Raw genomic sequence first — 14,782 nt, 5'->3', positions numbered from 1 at the left:
AGGTAAGCGGGCGGCACGGCGGGGGCTCGTTCTAAGGTAAGTATTTCATAATGAGCTAGTATTCGATGCATACTAGCTCATTATGTGTTTCTCTTACAGGTTACAAAAAAAAAAAAGTTGTATGGGTTTACAACCTCTTTAATAAAATGTAAACACTTTTATGAATACAATAGTATCCTTTTGCCTTAGTAAGGAAAAAAAGTTGCCTTTATAGTCCCACAAAATAGAGGAATATTCTTTGTAGAATAGTAGAAAAGAGAGGGGGTGACAGAGAGAGAGGGGGTGACAGAGAGAGAGGTGGGGTTGACAGTGAGAGAGTGGGGGTGACAGAGAGAGAAAGGGTGACAGAGAGAGAGAGAGGGGTGACAGAGAGAGAGGGGTGACAGAGAGAGAGGGGGGTTGACAGAGAGCGAGAGGGGTGACAGAGAAAAAGAGGGGGTGACAGAGAGGGGGGGGGGGGACAGTGAAGAGAGGGGGTGACAGAGAGAGAGGGGGGTAACAGAGAGAGAGAGGGTGACAAAGAAAGAGAGGGGCTGACAGTGATAGAGAGGGGTGACAGAGAGGGGAGTGACAGAGAGAGAGGGGGGTGAAAGGAAGAACCATATAGTTCCTGCGGTTCCAGGAGTTGCAGTTGGGACTGGTGTCCCACAGGAACGTAGTTAGCGGGATGCGCAGATTGGTCAGTTCAGGCGCAGGCAGAGACATGGTCAGCAAACAGGCAAAGTATTGGTCCAGGCAAAAGGCAGAAATGTGGTCAACAAGGCAGGGTTGGTACAGGCTGCAGGCAGAGGCAACATTGAACTGGTGTGACAGTTATTAGGAACACTGTTTCTAGCAAACATTGGTCTGGTGACACTGGCGTAGCGGTCGACAGAAAAACCCTTGCTAGCAGCACTGGTCTGGTGTGATGGTAGGACAGGAACACTGATTCTAGCTACATTGGTCTGGCAACACTGTGGTTGGTGTGGTGGTGATTGCAGAATTGGGACTGGCTGCACTATTAGGGCTCATTCACATGTGAGGTTGGGGGCCTAAAACCTAGCAGTTGAGCCGTGCTTTTCTCAACCTCAACTACTATCCCCTTTAGCTGCAGAGGCAGCAGCCAGGGGTGTGGGCATACAGTGGATGGAATGAATGCTTTGGTTTGCAGCTGTGGTAAGAAATATACCCCCTGTACTCCCGCCAATCGTGACCCATTCAAGTGAATAGGGTTGCTTGTTAAAGCAGGTGGTGAGGAGGCAATACAATGCCTCCCTGCTGCCTGTCAAATGCTCTCTGAAAAGCAATCCAAACATGACTGCTGATGCCGTGATCAGGGACACTGACTCCTGTAGTGGTGATCACGGACACTGTCATTAGTGTGGCGGAGATCACAGACATGGTCACTGGTGTGGCGGTGATCACGGACACTAACACTGGTGTGGTGGTGATCAGGGATACTGCGACTGGTGCGGCTGTGATTAGGGACACTGAGTGGGCGGTGGTAGTTAGGGGCATGAACTGGTGACAGGATGTAAAAAGTATACACACAAATTATATATATATATATATAAATATATATACATACACACAGTGGGTACGGAAAGTATTCAGACCCCCTTAAATTTTTCACTCTTTGTTATATTGCAGCCATTTGCTAAAATCATTTAGGTTCATTCTTCTTCCTCATGAATGTACACACAGCACCCCATACTGACAGAAAAACACAGAATTGTTGACATTGTTGCAGATTTATTAAAAAAGAAAAACTGAAATATCACATGGTCCGAAGTATTCAGACCCTTTGCTCAGTATTTAGTAGAAGCCCCCTTTTGATCTAATACAGCCAGGAGTCTTTTTGGGAAAGATGCAACAAGTCTTTCACACCTGGATTTGGGGATCCTCTGCCATTCCTCCTTGCAGATCCTCTCCAGTTCTGTCAGGTTGGATGGTAAACGTTGGTGGACAGCCATTTTTAGGTCTCTCCAGAGATGCTCAATAGGGTTTAAGTCAGGGCTCTGGCTGGGCCATTCAAGAACAGTCACGGAGTTGTTGTGAAGCCACTCCTTCGTTATTTTAGCTGTGTGCTTAGGGTCATTCGGCCCAGTCTGAGGTCCAGAGCACTCTGGAGAAGGTTTTTGTCCAGGATATCCCTGTACTTGGCCGCATTCATCTTTCCCTCGATTGCAACCAGTCGTCCTGTCTCTGCAGCTGAAAAACACCCCCACAGCATTATGCTGCCACCACCATGCTTCACTGTTGGGACTGTATTGGACAGGTGATGAGCAGTGCCTGGTTTTCTCCACACATACCGCTTAGAATTAAGGCCAAAAAGTTCTATTTTGGTCTCATCAGACCAGAGAATCTTATTTCTCACCATCTTGGAGTCCTTCAGGTGTTTTTTTTAGAAAACTCCATGCGGGCTTTCATGTGTCTTACACTGAGGAGAGGCTTCCGTCGGGCCACTCTGCCATAAAGCCCCAACTGGTGGAGGGCTGCAGTGATGGTTGACTTTCTACAACTTTCTCCCATCTCCTGACTGCATCTCTGGAGCTCAGCCACAGTGATCTTTGGGTTCTTCTTTACCTCTCTCACCAAGGCTCTTCTCCCCCGATAGCTCAGTTTGGCCGGACGGCCAGCTCTAGGAAGGGTTCTGGTCGTCCCAAACGTCTTCCATTTGAGGATTATGGAGGCCACTGTGCTCTTAGGAACCTTAAGTGCAGCAGAAATCTTTTTGTAACCTTGGCCAGATCTGTGCCTTGCCACAATTCTGTCTCTGAGCTCTTCAGGCAGTTCCTTTGACCTCATGATTCTCATTTGCTCTGACATGCATTGTGATCTGGAAGGTCTTATATAGACAGGTGTGTGGCTTTCCTAATCAAGTCCAATCAGTATAATCAAACACAGCTGGACTCAAATGAAGGTGTAGAACCATCTCAAGGATGATCAGAAGAAATGGAAAGCACCCGAGTTAAATATATGAGTGTCACAGCAAAGGGTCTGAATACTTAGGACCATGTGATATTTCAGTTTTTCTTTTTTAATAAATCTGCAACAATGTCAACAATTCTGTGTTTTTCCGTAAATATGGGGAGCTGTGTGTACATTCATGAGGAAGAAGAATGAACTTAAAATTATGGTTGGCCTTTTCCCAGCGGATATATATGTCCATATATCTTGGACACTACAAAAAGTAAGGCATGCCAGGAAGAGGAGGAGCTACCCTAAGCTGGCCTACAGTTTTTTTGTTTGCCAATGTCCAATCCTGCTGTAGGTAGCTGTATAACCCAACAGTAGAGACCTTCCTTTGTCCCAAACAGACAACCCATGGAGTCATGACATCATTTGCATCTGGCTACATATACCTTATTCTAGTGTAAGCATAAAGAAGATAAGCTGCTGTATTTCCTCGATCATCCAGCATTTTGTCAAATGAGAAGATGTAGTCATTCATCCTGTTGTGTGACAAGTCTGCGTATTTAATACAACCAAAGGCAACAGATTTTTGAGCAGCTATTAATTCCTCAGGAGTCAGAACCTAGAAAAGACCAAAACAAGAAAATGAGAAGGTTTATTAAAATGTTTGGTCTGTTAGCTCTTTTATGGCAATACTATGAAGTGTTTAACAAGGCCCTGCTCCTTCACTCATGTAAGATAAAAAAATGAGGTCACCATTTCCCTTGATAAAGTCACGCTGTGTAGTGACGCAATGCGTCGGGAGGAGCCCGGTGACGTCATTTCCTGTCTATGGCCGTGACCGGAAGTTGGGAAATTCCACGCCGCTCAGTGCGGGGACCAAGCGGTCCACTTCCTTGTGAATCTCTGCATACCTCATTGTGAGTTTTTTATTACTTCAAATAAATACCATTTTAAACTATTACACTATGGAGCCTTCATTATTATCTTACATGAGTGAAGGAGATATGCATATCCAATGCTAGATGAACCAGTGTCATTATTGGAGCAAGACAGAGGATCCTTTTATCTATGCTGAAACGTTTTAATTTTGCCTAATTGAGGTGAGCAGCCATTGCACTCAGTGTTGAAATCTCTGTTTTGGATTGTCTCACATCGGTGACACTGTGTGATTGGTTCACATCACGTTTCTGGATTAACATGAAGCAAATATTTATTCTTTCTGCACATTCACATGGACTTTGTTTATGTTTTTTGATCACCAATTTTTATATGTATTTGATATTTATCACATTTTATTATTTATGGATTCACACATGATTGCCTAAATCAGCACTGTATCAATACTTTTGGATGATTTTTTTTTTTTTTTGGGAACACTAGTCACTTTCTTAAAGTCTTATTGGTATAGTACCCACATACCATTTTTGCATTGTTATGGACATTTCTATGATGTATTTGTGTGTTATTGATTGTATGCACGATTTAATGTAAGATTATCGATATATGCACTTCCCAGCGCCATGGGAGACTCTGCGCGAAGAAGCAGATCGTCCAGGTAACCCAGGACCGATATCCCCCACTGTCGTAACAGCGCCAATACTGGAGCCAACACCTTTGTGAAGATCCAAGGAGCAGAGGCCAGACCAAAGGGTAAAGCCACAAACTGATAATGATCCTCTCCCACAGCAAATCGCAGAAACCGTTGATGTCCTGCACATATTGGGATGTGAAGGTAGGCATCTTTGATGTCTATGGAGGCCAGGAAATCCATCTGATGTGGGGAGCCACCACCATGCTAAAGGATTCCATCTTGAATTTTTGAACTCGCACGAAGCAATTCAGTGCCTTCAGGTTAAGGACTGGACGCACCTTGCCTTCCTATCTGGGGACCGTAAATGGATTTTTGTAAGATCTTACCGTAAAATCCTTTTCTCTTAAGCTCATTGACAGACGTAGTCCTCGTTGATTCAACACACTCGGGTTATGCTGCCCTCTACAGGAGTAGGACTAGACAGGAAAGAAAACACTCTGGCCACACCTTAGGGGCAGTCCCAGAGGGTATATCCTCTCTCTCTCTGCTACAGCAAATCAGTTATGTCACAAAGCAGTGTTTAGAGAATTTAACCCAACCCAACTCAAAATAGAGGCGCGGGTACTACGTCTGTCAATGAGCTTAAGAGAAAAGGATTTTACGGTAAGATCTTACAAAAATCCATTTTTCTCTGTCGCTCATTGACAGACGTAGTCCTCATTGATTCAACACACTCGGGACGTCCCAAAGCAGTACCACAAATGAAGGGTGGGAAAATGGAAATTAAATCCAATCTAGAAGGCCCAACCGGTGCCAACTAAAAGTCTTCAATGCTCATCAATCAAAGATGAGACTCAACAGAAAATTCCAACAGAAAAAAAAAACCCTCGAGGTAGACCACAGGTCTCCTCAAATTGCGGCCTGCAAAACCTTGCGGCCAAATGAGGCATCCGCCGATGCCATCACATCAATCTTATAAAATTTTGTAAAGGTATGTACCGACGACCAGGTGGCCGCCTTACATACCTGGACCACTGACGCCTGATGGCGGAAGGCCCAGGAAGTACTGAGCGCTCGAGTGGAGTGCGCCCTAACAGGGAACGGAGGACTCCGACCCTTAATAGAATAAGCCTGTACCACCGTCTGTCTAATCCATTTGGAGATAGTCACGGCAGATGCAGGCAACCCCTTTCTGGGGCCATCCGTGATCACAAAAAGTGAATCCGTCTTACGGAACGATTCCGTAGCTTCAGGTATACCCTGATTGCCCGAACCACATCCAAGGAATGCAACGCATGTTCCCGATGAAGATTGGGCTGAGGACACAAGGAAGGTAGTACAATATCTTCATTCAGATGAAAGTCTGAAACCACCTTTGGAAGAGAGGATGGCTTAGGATGAAGAACTACCTTATCCCTATGAATCACTAAGTATGGGGACTGGCATGACAATGCAGCCAGTTCTGACACCCTGCGTGCAGAAGTGATAGCCACTAAGAAGGCTACCTTCTGGGATAAAGATAGCAAGGGAATCTCCCTGATGTTTTCAAAGGGAGGTTTCTGCAGAACCGACAAAACCAAATTAAGATCCCAAGGCGGTAAGGGCGCGCGGACTGGTGGAGCCAGGTGCCGCACCCCCTGGATGAAATTCCGCACCAAGGATTTTGTAGCCAAAGGCTTCTGAAAGAAGATTGCTAATGCTGAAACCTGACCCTTGATGGTGCTCAAGGCTAGTTTCTGCTCAACCCCCTTTTGCAGAAAGGCCAATATTCGGGTCACCGAATAGGTACGTGGAGGAATTCCTAACGATTCGCACCACGCGATATAAGTCTTCCATGTGCGATAATAGACCTTGCTGGAAGTCGCTTTCCTTGCCTTAATTAGAGTAGGAATAACTGAAGCTGACAAACCTCTGTCCTTCAGTACCTGGGCTCAATGGCCAGGCCGCTAAAACCAGCGACTGTAAAGCACGATGGAAGATCGGTCCTTGAGACTGCAGACACTCTCTGAGAAGAAGTTCCCAAGGAACGTCCGCGACTAGCATGTCCAAGTCGGACAGACCGGCTTGAAGAGGCCATCCTAGAATTTCCAGGACAACTGGCGCTGACTGGATCCGAACCAGGCTGCCCTAGAGCTATCTGGCCCCGGCCATCCAACAAAGTCTGATCGTTCTCTGTTCCCACACATTTATCAGACACCTGATTCCTATCAGGAGTGGTGATTACTCCTGGTTGAACCACAGGGACCGAAGTCACCCGGCTAGAGGCTCCTTGGTCTGTCTGTTCAACCGGATCCGATTCTTGTGGGGAACTGAGGCTAATCTTTGGAAAAGGTAAAGAAAATGATCTGTTCAGGGAACGGTAACTACCGCTCCCTGTAGTACTTAGATGTTGGAAGGGAAGAATCGCACCGGTAGCAGTGGTCGATGCTCGATCTAATGCCCTGAATACCGGTGAAGACGTCCCCCCACCCTCAAGCCGGGTGGGGGCGCACCTTCAGGCTGTGTAATCCTTTGCTTCAGGTTTGGCTGAGTCGGTCTTTTGTCTGTCCGACCAGCCCTTCTTGAACCCTCCTGGAGGAGTCTTGCCCTTCTCGCTTGCTCCAGCTGAGCGAACGAACCCTTTATGGGCGGTAAAGAAAGGTCCCCGCTTGTTACGAGGTCCTTTAGCTTTAGCAGCCTGTGGCAAAAAAGTGCTTTTGCCCCCAGTGGCATCCTTAATGATCTCATCTAGGGTGGCCCCAAATAGGCGATTCCCCTGAAAGGGGAGATTCGTCAAGGTCTTTTTGGAACCTAGGTCCGCTGACCAGCATTTTAACCACAGCACATGTCTGAGGATTACCGCTGACATAGATGCATGCCCTAATAGGGGGGTAGCATCCAAGGCTAGATAAACTGTAGTCCTTGTATAATCTGTTCCATCAAATCAGATGTTGCCTGGGGGATATCTTTCCCCTTCAGGTCCTGGCACACCAATCTCGCCCATTCCGTTAATGTCTGAGACACTAAACCAATGACAATTACTGGTCTAAAGGCTGACCCTATCAGGGAAAAGATAGTGCGGGACTCCGCTTCTACTTTCCGATCCACCGGATCCTTAAAGGAAGAAGCGTCCTCCACCGGAATAACCGTGGCTTTATTCAGTCTGGAAATAGGTGGATCCACCACTGGTGGTGCCGTCCATTTCTTAATGAGGGATTCCTCAAACGGATAGCGTCTAGCAATGCGCTTGGAAATAGTAAAGGTACGCTTAGAATGCTCTCATTCTTCTTTAATTTTATTACCAAAACACTTGGGTACAGGAAAAACCTTCACCGTTTTGGTGGGTTTGTTAGTACCAAAGGGAATCTCTGTTTCAGTTGCCTCTGCCGGTAAAACCTCAAGTCTTAAGGTTTCCCGAACCGCCACAACTAGTGCGTCCACCAATGCTTCTTCCTGAATTATGGCGGAAGCATGAACGTCCTCCTCACTGTCTGAGGGAACTTTACCTGAGACAACAGCCCCTGCAGAGGGACCTGCAGCTACAATGCCCATCTCAGAATCTGAATCTGAAGTATCAGATGATATAGGGGTAGGCGGGGGTCGCTTTCTTGACCCCCGTTCCTGACAGGCCGTCTCCACCCGAGCCACCAAAGACTCCAAAACTGCTGTAAATGCATCCATACTCTGTGCACCGGCGGGTCCCGTGGCCCCCTCGAGGGAAACAGGTGGGGGTACTTGTGTGGCAGGGTCCATGATAATTCCAGATGCTACCCGGAAAAAATCAATTTGCCAAAAAAAAATAAAACCAGTTTTTTCTTTTTTTTTTCAGTCCCCCAGCGCCACAAAGCCCCTCAGTGTACCTGCTTAGGGACCCCTATAGAGCGAGAGAGAGAGATAGACCCCAGGGCTCACCACTTGATGCTCAGAGTTTCAACTGCAACTTGTCTCAGCACTGTCTAGAGCAGACAGGAAGTCTCTTGGCTGGCTTCCCGGGAAGAAAGGAGGCGGCTCCGCCCCTCTGCACGCCTTCCGGCGCCTCCCCTAGCTCCACGAGGTGTTTGAGTCACCTCAAACATGGCCGCCCCCATGCTGGAGACACGAGGCTACGCCAATATGGAGGCCTCGTGCGATCTACCAGACAATGGCGGCGGCCTGCACAGAATAGCGGCACGTCTGCAGAAGGATCTCGGGCTCACAACCTTTCACCCTCATGGTGGTCAGCGTGGTCGGCGGTACCGGACCCTGGCGGGCCGTATGCGGTCCGTGGCCTTTGGGAGGCATCTGCTTAGCTGGAGGAATGATCTGGAATGCAGTATACATATATAGACATCGCCCTGTGGCTTCTGACAGGTAGGATACTTTATACTATCACAGTAAAGTTCTAGTACTGCCACTGACTTCATCATTTTAACATCTTAGCAATTAGATTGTCAGCTCCCAAACCAAGCCTCCTGGCTTTTTGTTCACAAAAATCACACTCAAACAGGGGGATCTGTGACATGTTATAGGATAGAGGGAAGACCCATCCTTACCATTACAGTGAGGGGCCCGCGTTCACCACAAGACCCGTCAGGGGGAAAGGGGGAACATACTACTCACCATACCGGAACCAGGCGGGCGCCAACTCCTGACAGTACCCCTCTCCACCGAGGTGGGAGGGCTGTCGACCAGTACGGACGCCGTGACTCATGGTCTTAGGCGTTTCGGCGAGATGTTTAACTCGCAGGGTCAGTCCCCGTCCAGTGGGACTATGTCGCGGCCGACCCAGCGCGGAGCTATGGCCTGCACGCGCTCGTAGGCTGAACTGGGGTGACCACTGGATCTCAACATCCAGCCCGTCGCCCAGTTCAGCTTTCTTGCTTGAAGATCTCACAGGAACACTGGAGAAAAAAAGCTGTCTAAAAAATCTTTTCTAAGAAAAAAATCCTGCCAGGACCGAAGATCCCAGCAAGGTATCTAGGTCCTTACTCCTAACTAGACAGAAAAAAACTGATTTGCTGTAGCAGAGAGAGCGAGGATATACCCTCTGGGACTGCCCCTAAGGTGTGGCCAGAGTGTTTTCTTTCCTGTCTAGTCCTACTCCTGTAGAGGGCAGCATAACCCGAGTGTGTTGAATCAATGAGGACTACGTCTGTCAATGAGCGACAGAGAAAAACAGGTTTGAATAAAAGCCCTGAAAATGTTCCGCACACTGAACCAGAACTATTACTCCCTGTTGTACCAGGCCCTGCCATGCCCCAAAGAGAGCCTGTAAGTGATCCGGGGACAGTCTTACATTGGAAGGGAAGAACCTTACTGGTGGGATGGATCGAAACTCGATCTTGTACCCAGACCGTATGAACTCGTGAACCAGGATAGCCACAGGTCCGGGACCGGCAAAGACGGCCCCCCCATCCAAGATAAGGGTGAGGGCGTAACTTCAGGCCAAAGGGGCATTGTCTTTAGGTCTGGAAAAACTTGATTTTTGTTTGCCAGACCAGGGTCGCTTGGAACCACCCAAGGGGGCCTTGAAGGACTTTGCCTTATTGACTGACCCTGAGGGATGAAAAAAACTTCTTATGTGCTGAAAAGGAGGGGCCCCATCTGTGACGCGGGTCCTTACCCTTGTTTAGCCCGTGGGAGAAAGGTACTTTTACCCCCTGTGAGACCTTGATAATTTTATCCAGGGTAGCCCCAAACAGGTGATCTCCTTGAAAAGGAAGATCAGTCAAGGCCTTCTTTGAGGTCTGATCGGCAGACTAGCAATTTAGCCAAAGTATACACCGGAGGACCACTGCCGAAAGGCTTATGTACATGACCTATACTAAATTTAAAATCCTCTTATGTGTGTTATTTATGGTTAGCTGAATCTTATATAGGATCAGCTCTGCCATTTTATCTGTTGGTTTTAATATGGTATTAATAAATGTATTATTTTAATTCTTGTGTGCAATTATCTGTCTCATGATGTGCCTTAAAAGTCCACTCTAGATACAGATGTCTTTGTACATCTATTGTTGCAATTTCAGGGGATGAAAATAGCCATCATGGGTAGCACAGAGGCTAAGTGGTTAGTATTTCCGCCTAGCAGCACTAGGGTCGTGGGTTTGAATCCCAACCACGGAACTACCCGCCTGGAGTTTGCATTTTCTCCCTGTGCGGGTTTCCTCCTGGTATTCCGGATTCCTCCCACCATCCAAAGACATGCTGGTAGGTTAGTTGGCTCTTGTCTAAATTGGCCCTAGTATATGTATGTATGAATATGTTAGGGACCTTAGATTGTAAGATCATTGAGGGCACACACTGATGTTAATGTACAATATATGTGTAAAGCGCTGTGTAAATTGATGGTGCTATACAAGTACCTGTAATAAATAAAATAAATGATAACCTTTCACAAAACATAATAAATAAGATGTTTGGTAATGCACACATTAGGTAGTTTACCGTATCCCTCTCTTTCTCCTTTAGCTTGTCCATGGAGCGTTTCAGCCCCTCTTCCAATAAGTCAACTAGTCTCACTGTGTCACCTGACCTAGTTTTAAATTTTTTCCTGAAAAATAAATAAATTCAAAGTAAGAGAACTCACCTCGGTAACATTGAAGAACTAAAAAAGCCAAAATTGCTACAAATTCCAGATCATTTTGTTCCTTACATGGCTGATCATATCAGATATGAAAATAACAAAATAACCTAGAAATGTGTGAATATTAGCTACAGTCAACCACAAAGTAGAAAACAAATCTATTTACAATGGTTATTCACAGGTTTTTCTGGGAGAATTTTTTTGTGCATTGCTTTACTATTTGACCTATGTATTCACCTCAACCAATTTATTTATTTTCCTAGAGGCATCGGTGATTAAGGTTTCCTTGCTGTAGTTTTCTACCCCTTCCAAAGGCCATAACAAAATTTTACTACCTAACATATATGTCTTATGGTATGTCCAAACCTGATGTTGCTAAGAATACCATACATAAAAGGATAAAAGGTATTAGGGAGTAAGACCATAGCAAAAAGATGAACAGGGCAGATATCTGTTACTTGATGGTGCTTAATGACAGACTCTGGTCAAGGTTTGCTTGCAGTAAGCTAGTGGCCCTAGCAATAAAGGTTCTAGGATTTGACACACTGCCACCACTAGAAACGTGACATCTAATCATGCTGATAATTGGGGGCAAGATGGGGATTTGCAGGCTCAATCATAGAGGATATGTCAACTACAGTAAAGCCGTGTTCTTTTAGAACCAGGGCTTCAATGGCTACGCCATTAAAGTTAGAGATTGAGGGGGAATATGCTAGTAGGGATATTAGTTCTGAGTACTGGGACCTTCTTGGACTGTACCAGTTAAAAATACTTGTGACTAGACCAAAAAACAAAGCCACATACTGGAAATTCCCTGACTGCTAAATGCAGAAGGTGGAGCGAAAATGGGAGCATGAAGATGGACATCTTTGGCATCCCTAGAGGCCAAAAACTACCTTTTCCAGAAAAAACACTGGATATCTAGTCAACTTAATGCAGAATTTCCAGAGCCTTCAACTCCTTAGACAGGATGTCCTCAAACTCCTGATAATTTGGAAACATCTAAGTGGTTATTTCACGTTTTCACAGACACGGTATGCTCTTTTGTAACTGACTGCTTAAACTTGAGTGTCTCAAGCACTGCTTGAATAAGGTTGCCAATGCTCTCTTTAAAGAGAAGTTCCGCCTGGGGGAAAAACATTTTTTAAAAAGTCAGCAGCTACAAATACTGTAGCTGCTGACTTAACCACTTTACCACCGGAGGATTTTGCTGTCTTACGTCCAGGCCACTTTTTGCGATTCGGCACTGTGCGACTTTAACTGACAATTGCGCGGTCGTGCGACGCCCTACCCAAACGAAATTTACGTCCTTTTTTTTCCCACAAACAGAGCTTTTTTTTGGTGGTATTTGACCACCTGTGCGATTTTTACTTTTTGCGCTATAAACAAAAAAAGAGCGTAAATTTTGAAAAAATAACAATATTTTTCACATTTTTTTATATGAAATTTCCCCCCCAAAAAATGTAAAAATCAAATTTTTTTTACATTTTTGGCCAATTTGTTTTCTGCTACCTATGTTTGGTAAAAAAAAAAATCACAAAAAGCGTATTTTGATTGGTTTGCGCAAAAGTTATTGCGTTTACTAACTAAGGGAAAGATTTCTGTCATTTTTGGTGTTGACCAATGGCGATCTGCGATTTTTTTTGCGGGACTGCGACATTGCGGCGGACAGATCGGACCCTTGACTGACATTTTTGACACTTTTGGGGGTACCAGTGACATTACTACAGTAATCAGTGCTATAAATATGCACTGTTACTGTAAAAATGACACTGGCAGGGAAGGGGTTAATTTTATTGGAGAGGGAGGGGTTAATGTATGCCTGGTGCTTACTAACGTGTGTGGGGGGAGGTGACTGAGTGACACAGGGACAGATCGCAGGTTCAGCTATGCTAAACCCTGCAGTCTGTCACTGTCTGTCACTTAGGAGATCCGCCCGCTTTGTTTACACAAGCGGGCGGATCTCCAAACTCGATTCCCAGACGATCCGGGAAGAGCAGCGGCGATCGCCGCTGCTCCTCCCCTGGCCCGACTCCCGCTGTGACTGAATACAGCGGGAGCCTCCCACAAGGGGAGGAGTCCAGTGACGTAGGTCTACGTTGCTGGACGAGAACGAGCCACTGTGCCGCAGTAGAGGCACAGTGAGCGGGGCTAAAGTGGTTAATATATAGACACTTACCTGTCCAGGGAGCCTGCGATGTCGGTACCCCAGCTGATTTTTGGATGGGATGTCAGGTGCTGCCGCCACCATTTGTCATAAGGGAAACTGGCAGTGAAGCCTTTCGGCTTCACAGCCGATTCCCTGATGCTCTTTCCAACTGGCCCAGCGGCCAAGGAAGGAGGGGGGCCAAACTTTTGAGGGATGGCGCCGGAGGGGGGGTTAAGCAGATCAGCGAATGTTCCACTTTTGGGTGGAACTCGGCTTTAACTACTTGCCTACAGGACACATTCACCCCCTTGCTGCTCAGGCCACTTTTCAGCTTTCAGTGCGGTCACAATTTGAATGACAATTGCGCAGTCATGCAACACTCTACCCAAACTTTTTATAATTTTTTTTTTGAGACAGAGCTTTCTTTTGGTGGTATTTAATCACCACTGGGTTTTTTTATTTTTTGCTAAACAAAAAAAGACAGATTTAAAAAAAAAAAAAAAAAAAGTTTCTCTTACTTTCCTTGTAAATAAGTTTTCTCCTTCGCTGAGGTGACACCGATTAGCAAAGGTTTTTATTTTCCTACAAACAGTACCATTTCCAATGGTTGTTTGTAACAGTGGTTCTCAATTCCGGTCCTCGGGACCCACTAACAGGCCAGATTTTAAGTATTACCTTGGGGGATGCAGACTAGAATACTGCAATCACTGAGCAGCAAATGAGATCACCTGTGATGTAATTTAGTTATCTTGCAAACCTGGCCTGTTGGTGGGTCCCGAGGACCGGAGTTGAGAACCACTGGTTTGTAACATAGGAACCTTCTTTTGACCTGCCATAGCCTCCTCCCCCCATCTTTTCCCATTCCACCCACCAATAGGGACTGACCGCCTGACCCATTATAATCGAATGGCGCATTTCCACTGCATGGTACGGCTCGGTTTGGCGCTTTTCCACTGCATGGTACCACATGGTACGTGTTAGAACGGTTCGATAGGGTTTGGTACAGCGGCGCTTTTCCACTACATGGTACGACTCGCATAAAGAGTACCACCTCGGTTGGGGTTCCAAGCAGGCCGTACCTATACCATATCCCACAATCCTTTGCATGCAGCCTTGATTGTTTGTCACTACTAGCAACTGATTGGACAGAGAATGGTTGTAATCCCACCACTTACTACTTTAGTGGAAAAGCAAACCGAGCCGAGTAGAGCCTATACAGTGCTGAAACGTGCCGACTCGTACCACGTAGTGGAAAAGCAAACTGAGCCGAGCTGGGCCAAGCAGTGCCAAGCCGGTACTTGCAGTGGAAAAGTGCCATAATTCTCCCTTCCCCCTGAATCCAGCCATCCCATAAACCTCTTCCCAAGCACCGTAGACCCCTTCCTTTTGAGTGCAAAGCATTTTTAGCATATAGGATGTACCCCCAATGAAAAGTCAGCCCAGTGCTTTAGAAACCCCAAACCCTCCTTCTTACACTAGGTCTTTAGCCATGCATTCAGGTCTCTAATTTCTGCATCTTTCCTGTATTGCACATAGCACAGGCAATATTACAGAAAATATCACCTTGGAAGTCCATCCCTTAAACTTACAGTCTAGTTCTGTAAATTTTTTCTTAGAGAGCCTCCACCTTCCATATATTCTGTCATTGGTTCCAACGTGG

General features: G+C 46.1%; 1 protein-coding gene across 1 annotated transcript in view; it reads right to left on the bottom strand.

Moving 5' to 3' along the window:
* Nucleotides 1-14,782, bottom strand: part of RARS1 (arginyl-tRNA synthetase 1) — a 233,797-nt gene that overhangs the window by 42,543 nt on the left and 176,472 nt on the right. The window contains exons 12-13 of the mRNA XM_082252882.1: nucleotides 10,835-10,940; nucleotides 3,345-3,517 (exon numbers count right to left, since the gene is read on the bottom strand). Coding sequence (XP_082109008.1) covers nucleotides 3,345-3,517; nucleotides 10,835-10,940 — 279 coding nt within the window. The remainder of the gene's footprint in view (nucleotides 1-3,344; nucleotides 3,518-10,834; nucleotides 10,941-14,782) is intronic.

This window comes from Pelophylax lessonae (genome assembly GCF_965119305.1).
Source record: "Pelophylax lessonae genome assembly, chromosome: 4".
NCBI lineage: Eukaryota > Metazoa > Chordata > Amphibia > Anura > Ranidae > Pelophylax > Pelophylax lessonae.
This window is presented reverse-complemented; position numbering and strand designations above follow the sequence as displayed.